Source organism: Austrofundulus limnaeus, unplaced genomic scaffold, assembly GCF_001266775.1.
Source record: "Austrofundulus limnaeus strain Quisiro unplaced genomic scaffold, Austrofundulus_limnaeus-1.0 Scaffold13, whole genome shotgun sequence".
In the NCBI taxonomy this organism is placed as follows: domain Eukaryota; kingdom Metazoa; phylum Chordata; class Actinopteri; order Cyprinodontiformes; family Rivulidae; genus Austrofundulus; species Austrofundulus limnaeus.
Genome location: NW_013952415.1, coordinates 2,486,600 through 2,501,867, shown reverse-complemented (window position 1 = coordinate 2,501,867; position 15,268 = coordinate 2,486,600). Strand labels below are relative to the sequence as shown.

Below are 15,268 nucleotides of genomic sequence, written 5' to 3'. Positions count from 1 at the left end.
TATATAATCAGAAAACAAGAAATCCTGGTTTACTGTCCCTAACTCTGAGCACAGTCTGAACTCAGAACACTCCCATCCCCCTTATTTGTCCTTATCTCCTCCAGCAGAGGGGTGTGAGCAGACCCCTCCTCCCAAAGGCCAGCTGGATTATCCATGTTGGTCTAATCCCTTTCACTCTTCTCTGCAGTCTGTGTCAAACTAACATGTACTGGGCCGTCATGTACGCACAGACGTGCGCACGTACATACAGGTTTGTGTGTGGTTGGACCACGTGGAAGTATTAGAGCCTCCACCAGAACATCAGGAAATCCTGTTTCCTTCCATGATCCTCACTTTTGCKCTTATCACCACAACCTGTTCCTAAAGCCCTAAAGCCTTGTGTCACCACATGCCCTCGGCAGCTCAGCGACATGGATCATCTCTGATGTACACACACGGCGGATAAACTCAAAAGTGCTGCTTTTGAGACACGCTGTCTTCAAGATGCTGTGCATTGAAAAACCACAAACACTAATTTTTTCTCAGGGTCGTCCCAGCTAGAACTAGAAAATGTGCTTTTCCCGAGTTTTCTTTGCCCGCCTGTTTTGCTGAATAGCTAAAACAAGCTTAAACCAGCCTAAAATATTTATAAAAAGTAGCTGAAATTAGCACAAAGAAACAGAATGAGCATGTTTGCTGAGTTAAGCAGTAAGAAGCTGAAATAATCACAAAAAAGTGAATTTAGCGCAAAAAGCTCAAATTAGCTAAAGTAGCTAAAAACACAAAACTGCTGAAATTCTCTGAAAAGGCWCAAAATATCTATAGTAGCTAAAAGCAGCTGAAGTTGGCAGAAAATAGCTGAATAATCTTAAAATGGTAAAAACAAGCTGAAATAAGTACAAAAAGTTTAAATTAGCGGACAAATAGCAGAAAAGATCAGAATGGTTGCTGAAAAAGCTGAAAAAAGCTAAAATAAGCAAAATGGAAGCCGAAGAAGGCTAAAATTAGCTCAATGGAGTTGAGAAAAGCAGAACCAGAACAAAAAGGAAAAAGTGCAGTAAAAATTTAAAATATTTTAAAGAGTTTTAAGGATGTTAATAACAGTTCCATACAGTTTCAATGAGAAAAACATGGTATAAATTGCTGAAATACCAAAAGTCATAGCCAGAATGTACGAGATTTTTTCCAGAAAACTTACAGGAGACAAAAAAATAATCTAAATAGTTTACACCAAAAAAATGGTGCAATTTGTAATAAAAACAATTCTGAACCATACTGTAAATTTGTTTTGATCAATCTTTTTATTCTACAAGCTGCTTATGTTTACGTCAGCTGTTTCTTCTGCCTCTCAGACACTCTTCACAGTTCCTGTTTTTTTCTCTCCGAGCATCAGGGCACTGAAACCACATTTTGAACATTTTTTGGATTCTGTGACTCAGACCTAATTGACACAATTTGCCTCACTGCACATAATTGCCTCTTAGCATCTTTCTCGCTGCAGTTGGTAACGCGAGGCTCAACTAGGCCATGGAGGCAGGTTTTTGTCACAGAGAGCCATGTCCAGTCCCAGTTGGCTGGACGTTTTTAGAGCAAAGACAAAAGTTGATAGTGATTCAAACATACCTTAACACTTTCCCTTTCACTGTTATGTAAGTGTAGATGTCCTGTCCCCTAAAGTTCAATATCATATTGAATGAAGGGTTAATCTGCACCTCATGTTTGTGAGGTTTTGTCAGCTCTCACCCTGTCCCTGAATGTTTTTKTGGCTAAAATGCGGGCATCATGAGAACAGTGTTGCTCTGTTTTAATCATGATGTGTGCACTAAAGACCCAAAATGTTTGACTTTCAAATTCTGGTGTGGTTTGACTGAACAAGCCTGGAGCATAAACCGGAGACCACGAAATGTGCCTAAATCACTATTTCGAAGCTCCCTTCAATTTTCCAAACACCGAAGCTTGGCTTTAATCGTTTGTTGTTACAAGAATCTTTTTTTATTTTGTTTGCTCAGCAGAGCTGCTTAGTAGAGGAACCTTTGTTTGACTCCTGCCTCTGAGTCACTAAATACCTGCGAGAGCCTCAAACCTCCCACTCATTCCTAAAACTTCCCATTATTTTACACAAAAACACCTTATCTTCTCTTTTATTTTTTATGAGTTTCCTGTATATCACTTGGAAGACTTGCAGTGTTTTCTCTACATAGACTGATTGTTCAACACGGTCTTAATTTCTTGCATGTTTGTGTGTTAATAAACACATGGGCCCACATCCCCTGACATGCAGGTGTGGTGTCGCTCGAGTGAGCAAAGCCATGTTTTGTGAGTCAGTGTGAAATGGGACGGGTCATGGACCTGGCTGCAGCCTATCGGCAGGTGTTGACGAGGCTGAGGCGATCTATGGAGGGCAATTTGCACACGTTGACCACCGTTGCCCTTTTCTCTTCGAGCAGCCCAGGTTCAGATCAAATCAATGCTGAAGGTCTTAAAGCTACATAAGCTGTAAAATTGATCTGCTGGTGTATATTCACATCGATAATACATTGATGGCTGGAGGAAATGCATGACTGACCAGATTTAAAACCCTTATCTCCATCTGCTTTACGTGGGCTAACACATAATCACTGAGGTAAGCAGGAATTCTGTATATCTTGCGTGGAGGGGTTAACCGTACGCTTTTAGCTGTTTAGTTTGCTCTGATAGTTCAGGATCTGCCTTTGAGTCAGAGGCAACGCTCTTTCAGCTCCTCAGGCCAACCCGCAGGCTTTTCTTGCCCACACAAATGCAGTGAAATCCCCTGTAATCAAGCAGCTGGAAGGTCTGCTTTGAAGAGATTTAGTGCGATGTGGCAGGTGCCAATCTGACTTCAGTCAGGATTTATGAAGGCCCAGCTCCTGATAGCCTTCACCAATTTGCTGGGAGACTGAGCCCAGTCATGCAATGTGCTCATTGTTCAAAGATGTACCGCTGTGTGTGCAGTCAAACACAAAATGTCCGATTTAGGCTGTGTTTTGTTCTTTATCTTCACTTTCATATAGGATAATGAGACTTCACATTTGGCTAAGTTGTCCTTGAACATTAAAAGACTAGTTAAATTTACCCTTTTAGCTGTTAAATGTATTTTGCTGTAAACTTGGCATGCAGAAATTTTGAACTTAGTTTCTCCTAAACTTCTTTCACTCTGGTTCAGACTCCAACATGTAAGTTTGAATAGACAAAACTGTTGTTGACATATTTTAATTACTTTGTAAATAAAATGTTTCTGCGCTGCTAAATAGTCATAAACCCCTCTATCAAACTAGAGTGGACCACTCTGGGAGATAAAGGGGTGCGTGGTGTGAAAAACGCCTCGTTTGGATTTAAAGAGACGGCTTCAAAACAAGTTGATATGATACGCACCGCAGAAAATGGGCGGGGCTTATGGAGTTACAATAAGGAGGAATTTATACCAAAGCATTCCAGTTCCACTTTATATAAACCCCAAATGAAGGATTTAATTGTGAAAAATAAGAATTTAAAAGCTTGATAMAGGGTTCTTGTCAATCATTAAAAGGTCTTAAAAGGCATTGAATTCACTTGTTCAAAAATAAGACCTCAAGTAGCCTTAAAATGTCTTAAATCCAGTGGTGGGCACTAGTCCTCTAAAGCGCAAATCCGCTTATTGCAGACCTAAATTTCTCTTTTGCRCTTTAMGGGTTTTACTARTTTCATRAAATGRTGTGCGGWTTTGTASTTTTTAAATTWAGAATTGAGTARCRCTAATTGCAAATAATGTTTCAGATTCAAATGCCAGTATCATCATAAGCAAAGCTAAATAGCCGTCTAGTCTCACAACTTTCTGTAGCCACATAATTTATTATAACTTTGTCATGATTTTCKTGAACATTGGAGGGGAAAGCTATCTCTACTTAACACAATGGACATCCACTGTGAGGAAACAGTGACCCCTCAGTCAGCATTGTGTTCACAGAGCTTAATACTCTGACTTCTGACTCTTCTCYATGATGGTTTCCACTGAGACTGTAGTGTTCCCACAATTCTTTGCATGGCAGGAAGCAAACAATTTCTTCACTGGGTGACAATCCACCTGCAGTTCTGATCTGCAGAACCACATTGAGCTGCACAGTTTATACCTCCTCTCTGAGGAACACCGCAGCAATAAATATTAAAAAAATAAATAAAAGTAAAGAAAGAAACACAGAACAGTTTAAATTCACGGTCTTATTTTGAAAAGAACAGRGTTCCTGTTCTGTGTCCTGTAGCCTACCCAGAATGCATTGCTTCAGTTTTACAACAAACAGTTTAAAATGATTAATATATCTGCATGTTTTCTTACTGAAGCTMTRCCATAAACATGAGAAAAAGACCAAGAAGCAGCAGAACTAACAATCAACAACTATTTTTTGTTTTACAACCATGATTTAAAAGTCTGTTTCTAAGAATCACCTCCCCATTCTGTGCCGATATGTGCCAATCTGTTAAAGAAAAAATGATCTTACCACTAGGTGGTAGTAAAGAGCTGACACTTCTCTTACCTGAATGTTTTCTGGTAAACAGAGATTATGTTGCRCCTTATATTAGCTTCTGCTAAGTTTTATCGAGCATACGTGCTTTTGAACTTGCRGACCTAAATYAATTGACTTGYGCTTTAGAACTTGYRGAAATAAAATTTAAATTARYGCTGCTCACCACTGCTTAAATCCATCTTTCATAGGTCCTTAAAATGTSCACATTGTATGTAGGATGATTGTAATTTGTCTCAAATATTACAATAATTTAACATTTATCTTTAAATAATTTGTCAAATGCTTCTCGCAGCTAGATTTTTGCCTTAAAATAAACATTTGGCTAGAATAGTCACTAACTGGTGTTTTTCTCCATTTGTGTTTATTGTGAAGTTGGTCTTAAAATATAATTTCAAGTGGGATTAAAGAGGTCTTAATAAGTCTTAAATTTAACTAGCCTTAAACTGTAGGAACCTGTGATATACTGTATCTTCTTTAAGTCAGTGAATTTTATAGAAAAAAAAAACAGTTTTGCATGACTTTGGATTTGGAACATGCACGTTAATAGACTGAGGCAAAGCATTGAAAGTCATCCACTGTGAAGTACATCTCAACCAGCAACACTTAAAGCACGATTGCTATAAAGGGACAAAAAACTGCCAGGGAAGGGACCGAACGTATCAAACAATGTGACGGCTGTTTTCCACCGTAGACCGTTGACTAATTTGCAATCCTCGTCCATGGTTTTGGCRTTTAAGAAAGCAAACACATTCTTTAACAGCTGACACAAAAGTCAAATCTTTTGAAACAAACAGAAATATTTGAACACTCGTCGTGGTTTTATTAAGTAAAAAAACACTACAGCTGTAAAGACTGGCAGACAGATTTACTGTAGCCTGAGGGACATTCTTCTCTGACCTCAGTCGTGAGTCATACATTTCTGCAGCTCACTGGTGGCTTTCGTTTCATTTTTAACACCATTCGGACTAAAACCCTTGAAACCGTTTTGCCTGGAAAAGAACGGGATATCAGCGAAGTCGCTGAGGCGGCCCTTAGTTTGTGCTCTAATGTTTGATCAGAGAATCAGCAGAAACTCCTGAGCTGCACATTGTGGGAGTTCTCTCATCTGAAAGGCCAGCTCTCAAACCAATGTTTGTTTCATTTATTATAGTAGTGTTTGGTGCTTGTTCTTCTTTTTATTCTTTATTTTAGCAGCTGCTTTTTTTGAGTTCCATTCTTAGTTTCACTAGTTTTAGGTTTTTATTTTTTGTTAGTGTTTGAGTGTTAGCAGGTCTGTTTTAATGACTTATAAGACTGTCTTGAACCACACTGCAACCATTAAGACTCAACCTAAAGTGTCATATTGGGTAAAGCCGGGTGCGTTAGCCCGCAGTCTTTGAGATGAAAGTGTTTCGGACTGAAGAAGGTTTGTAGAAGACAGAAAATCCCCGGGGCAGCGGGACCCACAGATTCAGCTGTCCTTCCTGTGCCTGTCTATTATTAATGGACACCGAGGGTTCCGTCTCTGCCATCTGCTCCCAGTTCTCCCACTCRGCGCCTCATTGCTTCATCGTGCTCACCGGTTTTTACAAAGCAACGCTGCCTTATCAACATGTGAATATTTCATAAATACATTGAAGTTTTAGGGATTAAAGTGAAATGAGAAATGTTAAAGATTAATAGGGATTAAATTTCCATTCGTTTTCTCCTCCCTTTGTTGGATGACATCCAGGAAATGCATTGATTTGTGGTGGGAGATCTAATCGTGTCATGACGGCACTGGATAGAAGCTGAATTGGCAGTGGGGTGTGTTGGATTGTCTTTCTKTGCGTGTTTTCAGGTTGTAATCCGTCCTGCTGGTGATAGCATATGGCTGCAATTTTGACATGATCTGTGAGGTAATTTATGACTATGCATAATCAGTCGAGCCCTCAGTGCCAGAGGGAACCAGGCTCTCCGGTTGGGTTTTATGGGCTGCAGGATGGCCACATGTGGTGTGGGCTTGGCGCCCAGCTGGGACAGGGACCAGGTGACATTAGACACATAAGGTTTTTTTTTTCTGCCTTTCAGTCACAAACCAGAAATTGCCTTTTCTGTTGCAATAATATTGCAAAGATTGCATAAGAGTTTTATGGGAAAAGTGGTTGACTATTTCTGACTCAAGATGTGTCCCACTGACCTACAGAAAGCTGGAGTTGTGGATAAGGCTTCTGCTAGCGCTCTGGAGTAGTGATTAAGTTAAGATAATGGTTTGAGGCTATAGAAACTAAGTTATCACCCCATTGTGCGACTCTTCTTTTCCATATTGCTAATGGGCTTAGAGGTGCTTTATTCTCAGTGTAGCCCTGAGTTAACACTCCCAGGGGAGGGCAGGATGAGAAGGAAACTAATAACGTGTAGAGATCTAAGAGCTCTGACAGCATCAAAGGTTCAGGAGAGAGTGAGGGGACTGGATGGGAGGCAGAATCACAAAGAACAATCAGACAAACAGGCCACCTTTGAGAAAAGATTTGAAGGTAAGAGGAGAGGCATTATGAGACACTTAAGTCTCAAAGTTTAGCTCCTGAAAAGATGGCTCTCTAAAGAGTTTCCTCTCAGTATGCCTCGTGTTTTCTCTCTTCCTTTAAGGCGTTTAACCAACAAACTAGAGTGAATTGATTCAATTAAATGCTATCTTATGTTTACAATTTATCATGAAACAATGGACTGTAATCTTGATTTTTTTTTCTTTTTCTTCATCACTGAAAATAGATTATAAATTTGCATATTTTACGAAAAATACCTAAGTTCTCATGCACTGCCAGGAAGTCCCAGGTCCATTCATCGTTCCATCCAGTTTGTGTCACTTATCTGGGTTATTCTGAAGAGAGCAGTCTGAGCAAACATCTGCAGCCTCTTTCCTCCTCCCAGCACTCCCAGTATCAAGACGTAAATCTTCACATTATTGCACTTTAAAAATAACATTAACCATATAATTGCTTGAGGTTTAATATTAACAGGCTTTCACTCTGTAATGTGTGAAAGTCACTCTAACATGTGCTGCACTGACACTTCGTCTTGTCTTGGCAAGGTTTAGTTTTTGTGTGACCTATCTGGCTGAAGGCCAGCAGCTCTGCTATCCTTTGAAATGGGATCATCCTGGACTAAAAGCAGCTGTTTGACTGCAACGGATCACACCAGGCCMCATTATTAATTATTTGCACTTAAATACCAAATTTAGGAATGCAGCCGTTTCACTCTTAGTTTGTACTCTTATCATTGACATATAGCTGTTTAAATAGATTATTCTCCTTCCAAGAGGATAATGTAGGCTGTTGAGGCAAAAAAGGAGAACAATGTTYGAGTTAATAAAGACAATGGGGCAGTCGGCCATATGTGATCCCTGCAGGTGGGCTGAGTGCCACCAGTCTGCTCAGTGGGTTTACCCACAGTGATTTCCTGAACGCCCTCACCCCTGGAGCTAAACAGAGGTGCTTCACTTGCAATCAACTCATCTTCATCTATTTATTTTATTTTATTAMTTTCCATCCATCTTTGGTTGAATCTCATGTCCTAATGTTGACCATGTTAGTCCTTCAATCAAAATGTGATCTTGATTTGTTTACTTTTTAGCCCTTCTGGATTTGTATTATTTAGTTCAATGTTTTGTATCAATGTAATCCTTAAATATGCACAAAGTATTGCAAAGTCGGTTTATTTTAGTATTTTTTACTGAGACGATTCTTATATTTGTAGGTGGTTTTTTGCAACGTTTTATCAGAAGTGTGCCGTTGATGAATCTTACTTGTAGGAATGAAATAGATATTTTTGKTTGTAGATTCTCAGAACTTTTACAAGACCAAAACCCCAGTTGACTTCTTTTTGTAGCATAAAGTCTATATTTGAAATAAACAGCTCAACTACTTCGACATAATAAGAAAAATCTGAACACGGGTTGGTTGGGTTAGTAGGACCAACCCTGGTAAAATATTGATTCATCAATACATTGCAATTTTTTTTCCAATGCAGTATTGATACAGAAAATCATCTGATTCAGTTAGATCCCCTGGCCCGTTCATCATGTTTTTATGCTTGAACTCCATATTTAGAACAAGTATTATTGTGCTACTGCTTAACTTTCATATATTTTATATCTCAAAAATGTTAATGTATACCATTTCTGATTATATGGGCAAGAAAAGAAAATACCCACAGGGACTCTAATGAATTATCTCTGTACTTCTTATAACAAAATTGATATCAAAGCATAATAGCAGTATTGAATTAAAAAATCAACTTGAATTGTGAGCTTGTTAACAATACCCAGCCCTAGAAAGTGCCTCCCTGACATTAAGCATACAGAACTTAGGGTTAAATAGGAGGGACACTGAGTGACATAGAACACCCTTGGCTTCATTTAAGCTTTTTTTCTGCAGGATAATTAGAATTTTCTTTGTAAAGTAGATATGTAAAGTAGAAGGGGCCCATAATAAGCCTATTATTCTTGTACTCTGTATTACACAAACCACTTATCACCCTGTTGAGCAGAAGTTCTGCTGAGGTTTCCCTCAGTTCGAGTGCTCAGATGTAGATGATGGCGATGTATATGCACTCCATAACGGTGCTCCATCTAATCCCTTTTCTCTCTGTGGCTGATTACATTAAACATGAGAAGACCTTGAACAGGGAGAGTTAAAGGTTTTGGTCAACAACACTTCTATAGAAGTGCTTCACTGTCCTAAAGTGTCGGGCTTCTATTCATGAAAGCCATTAGCACAGGCTCAACTTCAAAGATAAATACCAGCAGAGCACGGCTGTCGCATTGTGTGTTTAGAGAAGAGGGACTTTAATGAGAGTTTATGGATGACACACCTGCCTAGAAAACAGGTTGAGATAACAATTTTCTCCTCCCTCTTGAGGAGGCATCTGGCATTGTCACGGTGTTGTAACCCGAAATCCACCGAAGAGTGGGTAATGAGGCATAGGAGACGGGGTTTATGTTGTGTGTTGTCAAATGTGTTTGGGTGTTTTGGGGTAGGTGATTTCCTGAATTAGCCCGCGAGCACACCATCTGTAGTACTCCACCATAAATACCATTTTGTGTGTCTCATAAGGAGAGTTAAAATTAAATTGGAGCACATTTAACCTTTTTGTAGTAAAAACTGTTAAAATGTGATGGTCACAGTAACCATTTAGACTGTGGATCCTCACCAAGCCCAGTGCACTTCTTACCATTTTAGATCTTTATGAAATKATGGTTGGTTTGGTTATTTTCCATTTTTTCCATTTATTTTTCAAAATCAATCTTGTTCTGAATAATTATTGCAAGCATTGCAGAGGACCTTGCTGATTTGTTAGGGCTTAGAGTATTGAGCATTACCAACCTAAGATTTATTCAAACATTTTTTTTTTTCAAATTATGCCAAACTGATTGAGTTATAGCCACGTATATGTTTGCTAAAGTTGTTAGTTTTGGCAGCCATCTTAARCTGGAATAATTCCAAAATTCAATGGCTGTGTCCAAACTCAGGGGCTGCATTCTTYGAAGGCTGAAGTTGATGGTTGATTACGTCACATTATGCGCTGAAGACTGCCCAAATTCGAAGGGTCCTCCAATTTTGACTGGGAGATTTATTTTATTTTATTTTATTTTTGCTTGTAATGGCAGACAAAGCAAGAAAGAGGAGTTCAAAAATCCAGTGGTACAATTATTTTAAGTTTTAAACGATTGTGTTGTTAAATCAAATCAAATGAGCTTGTATGGCAGATCTCTTTGTTCTTCACATATTGCTTCTAAGCTAGTTTGTTCATTTATAATATATTGGGGTTGGGCAATATTGGCAAAAAAATTAATCACGATTACTTGTGGTATTTAGCCGATAACGATTAATTTGACGATTAATTTGACAATTAATCCCCAGGAGTCCCTGGACACTCTTATGTCTTAGTCACATGACCAATTTAGTAGGAAAGATTTGCTCTTCATAATTGCCTCAAAATTAAAGGCTATACATAAAATTTTAAATTGTGTTGACATAAATAAATTACAGAACTTTTTTTTAATGTTCGTCATATTTGAAGCGGAGATTAGCATCATGCAGACTCTGCCTGGTGGCATTAATCGTATTAATCATCAAGTGCCAAAAATAATCGATTAATGTTTTTCTGGCGATGAATTGCACACGACACAATTATGCCCAACCCTGTAATATATATTGCAAAATTTTATCTATTTTCATCTTTATTGCTTCTGTTTAGCACATCATGATTTCTACGTGATAATACATATGCCAGGGAAAGGGCGGGAATAAAGCTGAAGTCTAGAACGTCCGAATTCACAGCCACTTTCTTCTGGTCTTCATGGTCGACAAAGGACCCGGGCCGGCCCACGTAGACCGTGTAGACCAGGTCTTTCTAAGGATGCAGCATCATCTGATGATKATTTTCTGATAGTTTCATTAAAATCTGTGCCGTAGCTGGAGATATTTTCCTTACAGACTAACAAACACATTCACACACAGGCAATTACATGATCACCCATCTGTCTTGGCCCCAGGCCATGGCTAAAGGGGGTCCTAATGATTCATGATTGCACACTTTTTGACTATTATGAGTCCGGTCTGCATTCAGTGTGTAACGTGTCTTTTATTGTAGCGTTTGTTGAATGTGTTGCTAAGAAACACAAGTGATGTTAGTGTTGCAATCAGTGACTAAGCTTTTAACTTTGTTTTATTTTGCATATAATGATTGGTTTTTGTCCCTGTAATTAAATGAAATTGTCACCAATCAGTTTTGTTTTTTTCACAACTACAATTCTATGATTTGTTCTTAATAGCTGTAGCTACAATTTTATAGTTATTTGAACTAAAAGGTAACTTTTTAAAAATACATTTTGCAAAGTTAGTAACTTAAACAAACACAATTTACTAATTGTGATGCTCGTTAAATCAATTTCCTGGAAAGTGTTAAACATTGAATAAGAAAACGTAGTTGATCATTTGTCTGTTTATTCTGTGTTTCAGGTAATCTCTGCTTTATCGAGGATCTCCCACCACAGCATTGCACAAATCAAAGGCATCAGGTAATGCACAACTCGTTTTTACTTTTAGTAATTTCAGCTGCTCAGATGCTCCAAAATATCAGTGTCAGGAGAAGAAAAAAACTTTTAGATGAAAATATTCAAATTTTCTTAATACGGTTATAATAAAACGGATCATGCAGTTAACATCTGCTGCTCATTTAAAAGTCAATTTACATTTTAGGTAATTAGCKGCAGCTTTTAGCCAACATTATCTTGCAGGAGCAAAGTAATCCACAACTCATTTCCATACGTCACTCAATCAGTACTGCATACATGGAGTCAGCTGCTTTGTTGTGCGTCTGGAAGGTCGCTTGTCACTGATAATGGCGAGACTGAAAAAAAAAAAATACTTCACCTGATTTTTATTTATCTATTTATATATTCTTGTTATTGAGGCTAGAATGGCCTCCTGGTCCCTCTTCATTTGCTCAACCTGCTCGGAGCGTGGTGGCTCACAGGCGCCACGTAAAAAGCTATTTTATCTGCCTGAGTAATAAGTTGATGGTGTGCGCCCATTAGGAGCCATGCCAGGAAATGAGAAAAGAAAAAAAAAARGACAGGCAATGAGCAGGTCYCTTGGCATTAATAAGGACAACACAGCTGCCTGATGGTGCTGATCGTAATACTGGGAGGTGTCAAAGTCAGTACTTGTGTGTCAGGATACTCAGGACTTTGGTCAAAATATTTCACTCTATGTTAAACTTATGCAGTTTTATGCAAACTACAAAATATTTTCGTTTAACTCGAGTATTCATGTTAGCTTTCTGACTTGTGCTTTTATTAAGAAATAAATCACCCTTCACTTTTTTTAATGCCATTATGACAATAAAAACCGTTCTGATTTTCTGTTTGCCATCATGTTTCCTCTCTTGGTATGCTTGTTTGTCTTTGTGTCTATGGTGTATAATGATGTGATTGTGATGCTGCATTTCTGAGTGTTTTATGTGCTGCAGAACAGGAATCTGCTGTAAAACAGCAATTATGCTGAGTCAGGCTTGATTTTTAGTGATCTTTTCCTGTTAAATCAATAAATCAAATCAATCTCTCATCCACTATCATACTAACCACATTATTATCATGTCCGTCCTTGTTTGTTCTGCCACCTACTGGGCAGGCTGGTTAGCTCTTCTGCAAAATGTATCATTGTTCAAATTTAAGAAGCTACTATGTTAATGCATCAGTGTTTTTAGGTGTATTAGTGTACCTTTTGTGCTTGAACAAAAAGAAGGAAAAGACATGTTTTTCTCTGATTTTACAAAGTTATTTTCTTTAAAAAAAAGTGTTAGAAATGTTCGTAAATGAAGTGACAAAGACACTGCAACAAACTTTCTTCCCCAACATATTGCTTGCTCACTTGTGGATTTTTAGCTAATGAGATTGTTTTTTTTTTAATTCATTGTTAGAACATAAAGAATTCAATCTGTTGCCAGTAAAAGCTGTGCAACGTGTCCAAATATTAAARTTGCTGGGGAAGACTGGGTGCTCCATTTTCCTTCCACAGGCCAAAAACRTGCATGTTGGGTTAATTTAGCAAATCTAAATTGTCACCAGGTAAATGTGTCTCTGTTGGTTCTGGTTCTGTTGGTCCAGCCACTGCTGGAGGTAGTCACCAGCTCCCTGCAACCCTGAACAGGAACAAGCAAGTAAAGACAACTGATAGATGAAAATACAGAGAAAGCTCAGTTTATAAGGAGTTTAAAAGTAATAAAAAAATTATTTTTCGTTTTAGTCAAAGGGAAAACCGGTTCAACTTGAGCACTGCTGTGACTGTAATACCCAAAGGCAACGAATAAACATGAAAATCTGACTTTATTAAGTACAACCATGTTTGATTCTGGCCTGAACAACAAAACGTCGACTAAGCCTATTATATAGTACACTGAACTAAATCCTGAACGGAACATGCAACTTTACAATAAGCATAATACGATTATCATGGTTAAGATTATTGTACAATAAATAATCATACAAAGCGGTATTTAAATCAAGAACCAAAGAAACAAACTGCACCAACAGAGAGCAAGCACTTAACATTGAGTACACCTTTCTAAAACAGAACACTTTACAAAAATGYATGTTGCCACAGCTTCAATATTCACAGGATAATTTGCCCTGTTGCGGAATAAAGTGCTTTATATTTTAGTGTCCTACTGCTCCGTGTTTCCTGATCTTCAAAAATGTCAAAAAGTTGTTTCGCCTCTCTTCCTGCTTCTGCTGTAGACTTTAAAAGTAAGCAGGGAAGCAAATAATAACCCAAGAGACCCAAAACAGCAGGATGAAGCCTCAGAAGGATGCTGTTTAGCTGGCTAATTACACAACTTAGACGTTCACTGACCGACTAATAAGAGTTGAGACAAAATTAGCTGCAGCTTTGTCGTTGGATTTCAGAGCTTTGAAGTCTCTAACGCTTAATAAATAATTCAATAATAATAATTTTAGTTTGTCTTATACTTTAAGGTGTTTTGTACTTTAAGGAGTTAATGAATAAAAGGAAAAGAAACATTTAGTTTGATCTTCTGTTAGATCCTGAATGGATCACATTGTGCAGAATTGAAAAGAACCAGATGAGTTCAGATTCGATTTTTATTTTCTATTTATTGTGTTAAAGTTGAGACTAGTTTAAAAAAAATTGAACAAAGGATTTCAGATTATTCTGTCAGTTTTGATGGTAATTATAAAGCATTTGAAAGTCCAAGCAAAAAGTTGAGCTTTTCCAAAAACTGAGTTCCACTTTTAAACTTGAATTTTGTTCCCACGGGAAGGCGTAAAAATAAATAAAAAATACATCATTTAAATGTTTTCTCTATTTTTTCTGCTTTACTCGTGTTGGGTATCACCTAGAATTGTGATTAGATACGATTTTCAGCACAGCATTTCAATTTTATTTCGATTCATATCACTGTAATATTGCTCATTGCGACTGACTCAACAAAACCCGCAAAATATTATAAAATTATTTTATATATTTATAATTAGAAAAAACAAAACTTTTTTTAAGTACAAAGACGCCTTCAGAACGCCGCTGGCCATTTTGCTTACTCATTAATCTCTTTTGCAGTTTGCTGCTCTGAACAGGAATCATGCGACACTGTACTGCCCCCTAAGGGTTGGAGGGTGTATTGATATATATAAAAAAGAAAATCAATAAGATGTTGTTTTTGAAAAAATATTGATAGTCGAATTTTGTGCACATCCCTGTTCTTCATATGCCCTTCTGTTTTACAAGAGATATTTCCAACTGTGAAGAGTGCCTGACTTGGTTGGATTTATTTTTGATTTATATTTATTTCCTTTACAAAGTCTGCAATAAACAAGCCTCAGGGTCATCTGTGACTCTGTCAGTGTTCTTGTTGTTTTTTTTTTTAAGGCAGAAAGAGTCAAAAGGAGCAGAAAAGATTAGATGATTGATTTGTTTTCACAAATTAATTAAAGAAGCTTCAAGCCCCTGAAGATGCAGGTCAAACCGTGAGCCCCACCCAAAGCTTTGGAGGTTAAATCAGAAATCCTGGTTGCAGTCTGACCGCCCACACACACACACACAGTTTGTGGCTTCGTTTACACAAAATCTAGATTTCTCTTGCCTCTTATTCTACAATTATATTAAAATTTGAATGAGTCACCCAATTTAGTGTCCTAAAACTGTCCAGCTGATTTTATCCAGATGACTCTGATGTACAAAAAGTCACGTAAGAGTGTTTTGATTACTGGATTTTGTTTTAGCCCAAATTTT

The 15,268-nt window shown here is 37.8% G+C and overlaps 1 protein-coding gene across 11 annotated transcripts in view; it reads left to right on the top strand.

Annotated features, from left to right (window-relative positions):
• The window catches only part of vav2 (vav 2 guanine nucleotide exchange factor), a 222,684-nt gene that overhangs the window by 137,747 nt on the left and 69,669 nt on the right, over window positions 1-15,268 (top strand). For all 11 annotated transcript variants that reach the window (XM_014002468.1, XM_014002467.1, XM_014002464.1 and 8 more), the window contains exon 3: window positions 11,480-11,538. In XM_014002468.1, the coding sequence (XP_013857922.1) occupies window positions 11,480-11,538 (59 nt within the window). The remainder of the gene's footprint in view (window positions 1-11,479; window positions 11,539-15,268) is intronic.